The sequence below is a fragment of the Aegilops tauschii genome, chromosome 2 (genome assembly GCF_002575655.3).
Source record: "Aegilops tauschii subsp. strangulata cultivar AL8/78 chromosome 2, Aet v6.0, whole genome shotgun sequence".
NCBI classification, from domain to species: Eukaryota; Viridiplantae; Streptophyta; class Magnoliopsida; order Poales; family Poaceae; genus Aegilops; species Aegilops tauschii.
Window position 1 is genome coordinate 126,650,123 of NC_053036.3, and position 10,417 is coordinate 126,660,539.

Here is a 10,417-nt window from a genome sequence, read left to right on the forward strand (position 1 = left end):
TGATGTAACTCAACAAAGACAGGGAAGGAGGACACATCGTTGTCACCAACAATGCAGTCTTCTGTTTCAAAGATCCGAAATCAAACCATGCAGTTTCCTTGTTTCGAAGATCCGAAATCAAACCTTGCGTACCACCAGAAACTTCAAATTTGCAAAAACTTCAGAAAAGGACGGGTGGAACAGGCGAGGAAAACTTTCAAAATTGCAAGCTTGGATATGAGAAGACATCCAGCAGCTCAAACCTTGCGTACCACCAGAGTGATACCACTGCAGTCACTAGATGGGACGGACGAATAAGAAGGTGAACATTATAGAGTCTGTACAGCACCCCCAGCTAACTAAATGGGGGTGGAAACCAACCACAGCAGCTCGACAAAATTTGGTACACGACAACAGGCGGTGCGACAACTTCTGTCAGGAAAAACACAGCCCACACGTACACCTCTTTCTATCCCGGATATTTAGCTCACTGAGATTACCTTACAAAATTTCAAGCCCGGGTAGGAGAACAAACAACCAATTCACTCTGGTGAGAAGTCTCCAAACGAATAAATGGAACCCTGTTGTATTTTTTTTTTCTCTCATGACAAACTCTTGGGTTATACTTCCATGCATCCGATGACATGCGGTGAACAGTCAACTTCGCCACGGCAGCCATATAGTCTGTAAAAATGTTCCCGCAGTATACATCTGCAAGCATACAAAAGGCCAGTTCAAACTGTATGCAGATAGCACACAACTAAAATGAGGAATGGTGGGTGAAAGTACATATAAATATTTAGTTTATCGAAGATGCAAACGAAAATAGTGAAAACTTTAAACAGACTACCACCAAAAGTTCAAAAGGATGCATCGCATTACACTGCTTGGTGAAGGACATGTCACATGTTTATGGAATTCATGATAAATGCATTCAGGACTTCCGCTCTTACAAATCTCTATAGGTTCGTTAAGCCATCAGAATGGAAGAATTGATCGATAAGATGCACAGTTCTTAAGAATACAAAAAAGATGGAACATACATAGCAAGATAATAATAGATAGGAACAAATAACTATGTGAATGGCAAGACAATACCTTCTAATCTCAGAAATGGTAGCTTTATATACATCACTGATACAACTACCCTGCAAATTTAAATGAAGTAAAGAAAGAAAATAGGATTGAAATAATAGTGGCAAAATAGATAGGAAAAAAACAACGTAAATAAGTCAGAAATAGCTACCTATACTCAAATCATACAGCTGAGGAGTCTTCTGGCAAACAGATTGAAAATGAATAGAATGATGCTATCTGAACACAAGACTCCCATTCTGCTGTTGTCTTATTTTCTCGATAAGTGATTGATAAAATGACCTGAATGCCTTTATGTCGTTTCCCTGTTGAAGAAAAAAAAACTACATTGATTACAACAAGAAATATTCTATTACAAAGTGAAGACTTTAATATGCTACAAATAAGATCAGGTATTCATGAATCATGGACAGCATCTATAATTATTCCACATTACAAAGAAACAACCCTCACAGAGTAATAGGACAAACAAAAGATGGGAGTCATCGACTAATCAATGTTACTTTCAAGTCTCAGTTAAGCAACCTTCCCAAAGCGGGCAAAAAAAGATGACTAAACCCTCCAATTAGAGCTGTGTGGAACCAACTCTAACTGGATACAAACTGGCACACCAGGGATTCAAGGAAACAGTAGATAAACTCTAGTTTCCCTAATACTTAAGACCCTAACCCAACTATCCTCTCCAACCACACCAGCTATGGAACCCACAGGCCGAAAAGCATCCCCAGGCAACGGAATAGCCCTGAGATCCAACAGTTCATCCATCACCATTTCTCTGAAGTCACAAGTTAAGAGCTACTCCCTCCGTCCCATAATATAAGATCACTTCGCAAGCTAAAACAGCTTGCGAAACGATCTTACTGAGATCCAACAGTTCATCCATCACCATTTCTCTGAAGACACAAGTTAAGAGCTACTCCCTCCATCCCATAATATAAGATCGTTTCGCAAGCTAAAACAGCTTGCGAAACGATCTTATATTATGGGACAGAGGGAGTAGTATATACTCACCGTGTGAACAACTACATTTTGTTTCCTAAGAGATGATACTAATAATAGTTTCCTAACTTAAATGTCATACTGATGGCACATCCATCAACCTGACAATAGTCCGGTATCAAAAATAGTCCAGAGACATGTAGGTTCAGTTTTTGAGAACAGTGATTCAACTTTTTGAGTTTGCATATAGCAACTTCGATGTCTATTCTGGTATTATTACAGCAACTGGTGAAATTGCCCGCTTAACTTTGCGGCTATGTACTACAACTCGTATGTTTACAATTGAGAATATAGTCGTATTTGCTGTACACTCTAAAGCCTGTGACTGAAGCACAAGTTGTATTTGTTGTACCCTTGTACTAATGTACTCACTCTGTAAACTTTTGCAGTGATCTAAGAGGTCTTATAAAAGTTTACAGAGGGAGTAATAGATATAATGTTGACATAGATCAATTGGCAGTCATAATCTGGCTCCAACATAATAAGTTGTGTGTGCTGTAGATTCTACTCTTTTTTTCTTAATCACGAGAGAATTTCTAGTCTTAAGAACAAAGGTGGTTCCTCTGATCCACCATACATATATATAGATATAAATATAGATTAGGAACCAGAAATAACACGAGGTCAATATAAGATTGTACCTGTAACTTTTGGTAGTACTGTTCAGCTAGCTCTGGTGGGCAGTGAGCTTCTGGAAGAGCTTTTGCTACAAAATTTACAATGAAGTCCTCCCCAAATCTTTCATACATAACCTTCTGAGCCATCACAATTTCACCAAAGACAACAAGCTAGAAGAAATAAACCAATTGGTCAATACATCACCATGTACTTTTGAACATAAAGAATTGGTCAATATATCACCATGCAACAGCATGCAGATTTTAACTACAATGCTGCTGCAAAATGACGACACAGGAATTCTGAAAGTCAACAAAACATACTGGTGCTCTATGGAACCCACGTTACAGCTATAACTGTCTGAACTGCATTAGTACATGTTCAGTTTTGACTCCACGCGCTCTAATTATCAATCATCATCATGAATCAACAAAATCACTTGTCTAGGATGGCCAACTCAGCATCTCGTTTTGTACAACTCTATCAGTTTAAGGGAAAAGCTAGAGTGGCCAAAACAAAGTTTTCCCCAGTTAAAATGGAACTGACCAGGTAATTGTTCTACAATCCCTTGCATAGTAGAAAACTTAACAGGTTAGCTTCAGATTCTGGGCAATGATACATGTACACTCTTTTCTGCCAAAGGTCAGATTGATATAGTGTGTAGCTGAGAACTAAAACTATATAAATTTCATATGGTAAAGGGTAAATGCCATCACCTTACGCTTTTCTGGAACTTATCGCTTGGGATTTTTCAAAATCCCATCTACATCCGTCCACCCCAGTCCTCTCTGGGGGAAGGACCCAAGATGGTGGGGTAATCTCTAAGGATGATTCAGTTACAAAATTGGATGGATTAAAAACAGCATATGGCTAATAAGATCTTAATGCAACTCTTCACTCTGGAACGTCACAGAAATAGAGGCTTCATACAGCCATATTACACTAAGTGTAAGGTTTAGAATTTCCCTTACAATGACAGAACTAGACTTTATTTTTCTTGAGTGAAATTCCCGGGATATTTAAGAAAGCTGATATGAACTACGGGACAACAGACTAAATAATCATCCTGGACAAATTGAAATTTATATTACTTTGGAACTGTGGCTGTCCCAAATTTATATTGCCATTTTCCTTGGTAAACCTGGTGTAGGCGGTAAGAAATCTAACTTACCAAGTAATGCAATATAATATTAAGTAACTATCACCACAGGAAGTTGCAGTGTTCACAAAATTTGATGCCTATAGCTCCCACTAAGATGGGTGTCACTAAGTTTACGGAGGTTCAGATAGAGCCGGACAAACAGCCAAATAATCATGTAAAGTTTACTTTCAACACAGCAAACACAAGGATTGCAAGTTGCAAGATTATTACCGTATTTGCATCACGTAAATCAAATGATTTTTCAAGGACACTGTATAAACAGCAACCAGTAGCAAACTTCTCAATCATGAATACTCGGAAGCCAGGAAGCTGATGAAACAAGAAAGTAAAAACAGGAACACATGAGATTTATGAGTAATACAACTGTCCAGGTACTAGAGAGACACTTAACAGCGCAAGATCAAACAGAGTGAACACAGCAATACCTTATCATCAGCTTTGGATGTAGTGCACCAGTCTTTTATAAGTTTGACAAAAATCTGCACACACGCCTAACAAAACCATAATCAAGATGTAAGTGAACAGTGGAAGTGGAGAACATAGCTATATTTCATCGCAGGAAAAAAAAGAAGTGGAAAATAGCTATAATAAAAAGAAATATTGTAAATCAAGATAACTGGAATCCTGACCTTCCGGAGCAGTATATCTTTATGACTGCATGAAGTAAACAAAAGTAGCTGCATTATGGTTTCCAAATACTGCCTACAGGTAGGAGCAAGGAGAACTGCAGACAAATCATGTGTAACCATCCCATGGAGGAATGTGTATAATGTCCTCTGCAGCTCTTGCAGTTCACGCATTTCCTGCAACAGTAAGAAATGAATACAGTATATAAGGAAGCCTGTAATTCATCTAGAACCCAATTGACGCCTACCAGAATAAGGAAAGTAGGTAGAATTAAAGGATGCAGGCAATAAACTAGCCAAGGACAAAAGCTAGCTACACAAGGTGAGGTGACGTATATAACGACATTATTGCAAAAAAAATGAGCAACCAGCAGAAGCGCCACCAATTCATTAAGGGAGGCGGAATTTACAGAGAGGGACGCATGTCTTTAATGGAACATGTGAAGGCCAATGACAAAGGGGACAACTCGTCCTTGATCAGAACCCCCAGGGTGGGCTGCCCGAAAGCCCAAGCCCAAGCACACGACAAACTATCAAATACGGCAAAATCCAAATGCTTACAAAATAAAAAATAATAAGTTAAGTAGTATATGGCCACTGAAGGTAATGCCACCGAGTATAATGACTAAGATGGGCAGTTCTGAAAAGCTTGTCGATGTCAGTAGATAGTTTTGCCAGAGGTTAACTGGAGTTGCACCATCAGAAAGAAACAAAGAAGAAAGGAAGTATGACACCACGGGTAACAAAGAGGTTCACGTGGTACATGTATATCCCTATCAATCCAATACATTTAGATCTAGAAGGCACTAGTAAAGTACTCCCACCGAGACACTTGTTTTGGGACGGAGGTAGTATTTAGCATTCTAGGATCACAGAGACGAATACAAGAACAGGAAGCTACAAACATGAAAATAAATAAAACTATTGTTTACGGATGTGATTAACTTTACCTCGGTATTGCCTGCAGGACCAGTAGAAAAGGCATCTTGTGACAATATCACAGACATACGACTTGCAATAGTAGGAAAGACATCCTCCAGTATGCCACTTGCTGAAGAATTAAACTTGCATATTATTTGGTTTAACAATACAAGGAAGTCCACCATATCTTTTGCCTGTATGGAAACAAATAATGATGTGAGCAGCCCAGATGGAGCAACATAATTTTAGCTGTAGGAAGCCTTTTTTTAATAAAAGAGTACACAAGTGACAGAATGTTGCTCGAAGTAATAATATGCAGCTAGTATGAAGTTCGACAGGTACCAGAAAGAAATTTGTGCCAAGTATATCCAAGAAACGGGAGTGACTGAGAAGAAGTATTTAATGTCCTTTTTCCAATCGAGAAACGAGGAGCACGACTCAAGTGGTTATACATACAAATCCATTTACGGACATTGCATATTCACTACCAAGATCTCTTATAAGTTTTGGGACCAGAATGAATTCTTCCTGCAGTCCTATGTTGCTGTTTGGCATGATTTCGTTTCCTTTTCAACAGATATAAACAACTCTATGTTTTTCTATTATATTTTCTGCATATATACAGTGCAAGGAACTGTTACTGAGAAAAGAAACCTAAGTGCTGCAGGTACTACACATCAGCAGGGACAGCAAAGCAAAGAACCAAGAAGAGTAAATTCAAATTAACATAAGCAAAAAAACAAATACCTCGTTATGAACCAGCAATTGTCTTAGTGCGATCGGGATACATGGAAGCACCGAGATTCCTAATATCTCAATCATGCGGTGCAGAAAGGATATGACCTACATTTGCATAAGTTTGAAGTGGTTAATCATCCAAACAGTGAACTAACGAGGATCTTAAAGAAACAGGTTCAGATTTACCTTTGATCGCAGGGGCCTCACATTAGGAAATGAAACAAGGAGTTGTAGAACAACATCAAGGGTCTGAAGACAAAGTGGTAAGAAAATATCGCATCAGAAGAAGAGTAAAACAAAGACCATGGATATGTTGTTTATTGATGCAGAGTAATCAAGGACTTGGCAAATGTCCTCTTCATCAGCCACTTGCATATGCTACTTAACAACAAGCAAACATCACCACGCAAAAGATTAAGTGAAAACATGGAAGTAAAGAATGATAGAATTTACCTTTTTTAACATGACACCAATTGTTGGCCTACTTATCATCACGAGGCGTTCATTAAAGCCCTAGAAAAGACAACACCCGAACTAAGTAAGGATGTGATACATATGTACGGAACTAGAAATTTACACAAGAGTAAATCAGAACTAGATTAGAAAATATGCCAGAACACGAAAAAAAATACCAGACATGGCTCCGTATACTACCCCACAGAATACAGGATGTCCTATTGATCATTTCTTCTTTAGGTGCAAATGTAAAGCATACCTTGGTAACCATATTCAATGCAACAACAATCTGTAGAAGACTTATAGCTCTCGGGGATGATTCTTCGAGCCCTTGTGCTTCGGCACCCATAACAAGCGACTCGATCTGGAATTGATTTTCACTTAACCCAGTAAGTTCCCTCTCTCCTAGAGAATTAGAGCTATCATATTGGACAGAAGGGAAACAATCACCTGATGACAGAGAGGATTCAGCAAAGCTGTCAAGCACTGAACCTGCTTCTCTGGTGATACCTCTTCAATACCGATCAACAACCCCACAGCCTGCAATAAGAAATCATGCCAGTGGTCCAAGTTCAGTATCCCAATTAAAGAACATAAACAACTAGGTGCAAGCCAAGTTATGCTATAGAGACAGATGGACAATGCACCTCAAAAATCTGGCTGCCATCCTCTGAGCTGGAGAGCTTTGCCGCTTTATTTGCCCAGTCCATTGAAGTGAATTGTCCTAGGACATCTTCCAAGCTCTAACTCACAAACAAAACAGCCTCAGATCTAGCACAATAAACTAGATGGTGTGTGTATCTAAAAAACGGACAAGGAAATACCTGCAAAATGGTATCCAAGTAAGGGACTAGCTTTGCCTTCAACAACTTGACAGCTTTCATGAACAAGTATCCCGCACGGCGGCTCACATGGGAATTCTGATGGTGTATGCCTCGCTCATCCAAGAATGCGGCAAGAAGGTGTGGCACATACTGTACATTCTCTTGCATGAACTTGATGTAGCGTGTAACTGTCTCAAGATACACCAGTGCAACTAAGCGGTGTGAGTGGCACGAGAATCTCGCAGAAAGAAGCATGGGCACAAGCTCCCCGAGCAGCCCAGACCCAGTACGGATCTCCTCCTCACTCACTGCTTCCCCGAGCCGGTACAAAAGAGTAAGAGTGACCTCAACATCCTCAACGGTAGCTTCTGCGGATGAGAGCGCCGTCACAATCAACCCCTTTATGAACTGCTGTGTGGCAGCTGGCGCTACCCGACAAATGTTGCGGAACAATGCCACTAAATCCTTCCGTTGCTCCGCCATCATGTCCTCCTCCTCCTTCCCGATCTTGTCGAGCACATCAAGATGCACCCTGTAAACTGGGTCATATGTCATTTGCTGCCGCACCACCTCTAAGATCCGCCCCAAGTGCCCCAGCTGCTTCTCAGATGGAGCCTTCATTGTACTGACGTAGCCAGCTAAGAACTCGAGCACGGAACCAGAATCAACATCCTCCTCATAGCAGCTTTCTGCTGCCGAAAATACAGCTGGCAGCACCTCTTCGAGCATTTCCAATGCCGCAGCTCCATCGGCGTCACTAGGGCCAAGCTTGCGATAACAGGCAAGAGCCTCCACGGCATAAGTCGTCACCAAAGATGCCATCTTTAACCCACTGTCTGGGCTACCAAGCCCCTGCTGTGCAGACAGTAGTGACCTGAGCAACGCCACCTTCGCCCTTGCATCCATCCTCTTTGCAGCCACGGCAGAAAGACACCCCACCGCCGCCGCAGCAAGAGGGGCAGCACTTGCAGGGGACAGGGCAATGTCAAATAGAAGAGGAACAAACACATCATTGGCGACCAGCGCAACATCGATCCAGGAGATGCACCTGCGCGCCGCATCAAGGGCTACGGCGGCAGTGGGAGGGTCGGCCGCACCAAGAGTGGCGGCAGCGTCGTGCCAGTGGCGGGCGATCTGGGGCACGCACTGCGCTCGCATGGCGTCCTTGACCCTGCAGGCGTCGGCGGTCTCGTCGGCGTTGCGAGGGTAGTCCTGGGAGAGCAGGTCGTCGTCCAGAGAGATGAGGACGCGGGCGAACATGTCCGTGGGGCCCGACTGCGGCGGCGACGGCGGGAGGAGGTCGAGGAAGTAGGAGGGGTAGACATGCGGGTAATCCAGGCGGACGAGGAGGGCTACGAGCTGGGCGAGCTTGTTGCGGAGGAAGGGCGGGGAGGCGGCGTTGGAGGCGGAGGCGAGGGAGAGGAGGGAGGAGCGGAGCAGGGCGAGGTCGTCGGGGAGGGCGATGCGGCGGCGGAGGAGCGCGTCGTGGAGGGACTGGAGGCACCAGAAGTGGACGTGCGCGTGGGGCGAGGAGGCGAGGCCGGAGAGGCAGAGGCGGAGGAGCGAGGAGGGCGGGGACTCGTCGCGGGCGCGGGCGCAGAAGGCGAGCGCCTCCTCGCGGACGGCCGGGGAGGCGGAGGCCGCGGCGGGGGAGTCGGAGGCGAGCAGGATGGCCTGCTCTAGGTCGTCCATGGAGGCGCGGAGGAATCTGAGTGGAGGGGGCGGAGACGGGGAGAGAGAGAGGGGGCGGAGGCGGAGGTGGGGTTAATATAACGGCGGAGGGGGGACGACGGGAGGGTTTGCTTTGCTCCTTCCTTTCCCTTCCTTTGCTTCAGAGTTGTTGAGACGGGGCTGGTTTTTCTTCTCTCTATTTTGGGTTTGGCTTGCCCGGATTTATGGGTTTATGGGCTGATTTTGGGTTCTCTTAGTTGTTGTTGTTAGGGTTTTTCGGAGTTATTTACCCAAAACCACCACACTTGGGGTTAGGGTAACAGGTCAGTACTAGATTTGAGCCAGGTCATAAAAAAACACCAACTATGTGCCTAATGACTAACGAAGAGCACTGATTGTCTGATAAGCTCATGAAAACAGTGAAACTGACAAGTTGGGCCCACCTGCCAGGTTGACGTGGCGTGCTTGTGTGGACAATATGCTGAGTCGGACGAGGGTCCCACCTGTAAATGACTCAAGTGTTTATCTTTTTTCCATTTTCCTTTTTCTCCTGGGCATTTTCCTCCTGGACATTTCAACAAACAGGTAATGTGCGTGTACCGACATCCGTGCACTGCACACCGCCAGCGCCGCTCACCGCCCTTGCTAGCCGGCGGTCACCCGAGACCTGGCCTCACTCGTGCTCGCGGCGCCTGCCCGGAGGCCCTAGCCGTGCTCGTGCTCGCGGCGCCCGCCCATTGGCCTTGGCCGCGCCCGTGCTCGCGTGCACCATGGAGGAGTGCCATGGCCGCGCCCGTGCTTGCGGTGACAGCCAAAGGCCCTGGTCGGGGGTGCTCCGTGGTGGAGCGTGCTGGTCACGCCCGTGCTCGCGGCACGGCCCTTGCCGCGCGCGCCGTGAAGGAGCGCCATGGCCACGGCCACGCTCGCGGCGGTGCCCCGTGGTGGCTTCCCAGACCGAAGCGTGCCGACGACCTTTGGACCCAGAGAGGTGCTCGGCATCGAGACGCCTCCCAGCACGCGCGGCCGCGCCTTTGACTCTGACGCAGGTGAAGCCCTCCACGTGGCGGCGCGGCCCTGGACGGCTAGCCGCAGCGGCTCGGTAGTGGTCTGAGTGGCGGGGCGGACAAGAGCTGGAGGTGCGGCTGGGGTTGGATCCCGCCCGGGGCAGTGGCTTGTGGCGACGGGTTGTAGGTGGCTGGGGCGGCGGACGGTAGGTCGCTAGGGCGACGGGGAGGCTCTCTGGTGATGGCGTGGCTCGCCAGGGTAAGGCTCCGGCGGTGGCGCTGGATATGGCTGGGTTGGTGGGGAAGAAGGTGCTTGGGGGAGAG

General features: G+C 45.3%; 1 protein-coding gene across 1 annotated transcript; it reads right to left on the reverse strand.

Moving 5' to 3' along the window:
- Window positions 1-364: 364 nt before the first annotated feature.
- LOC109783586 (exportin-T) lies at window positions 365-9,251 on the reverse strand. Its single transcript, XM_073508217.1, has 15 exons — window positions 7,419-9,251; window positions 7,242-7,337; window positions 7,045-7,134; window positions 6,854-6,958; window positions 6,592-6,651; window positions 6,325-6,387; window positions 6,148-6,243; window positions 5,430-5,594; window positions 4,483-4,656; window positions 4,279-4,344; window positions 4,064-4,162; window positions 2,715-2,861; window positions 1,226-1,379; window positions 1,078-1,127; window positions 365-690 (listed from the first exon to the last, which is right to left on the reverse strand). Exons 1-13 carry the CDS (start codon window positions 9,108-9,110, stop codon window positions 1,290-1,292), a joined length of 2,943 nt encoding a protein of 980 aa, XP_073364318.1. The 5' UTR covers window positions 9,111-9,251; the 3' UTR covers window positions 365-690; window positions 1,078-1,127; window positions 1,226-1,289.
- Between the last annotated feature and the right edge of the window lie 1,166 nt (window positions 9,252-10,417).

Excerpts from the sequence above, each read along its gene's own strand:
- LOC109783586 (XM_073508217.1), bottom strand. The coding sequence starts at position 9,110 with ATGGACGACCTAGAGCAGGCCATCCTGCTCGCCTCCGACTCCCCCGCC. Across the intron at positions 6,959-7,044 it reads TGAATCCTCTCTGTCATCAG|ATCGAGTCGCTTGTTATGGG; the intron begins GTGATTGTTTCC and ends AATCAATTCCAG. Across the intron at positions 4,163-4,278 it reads CATCCAAAGCTGATGATAAG|CTTCCTGGCTTCCGAGTATT; the intron begins GTATTGCTGTGT and ends TTGTTTCATCAG.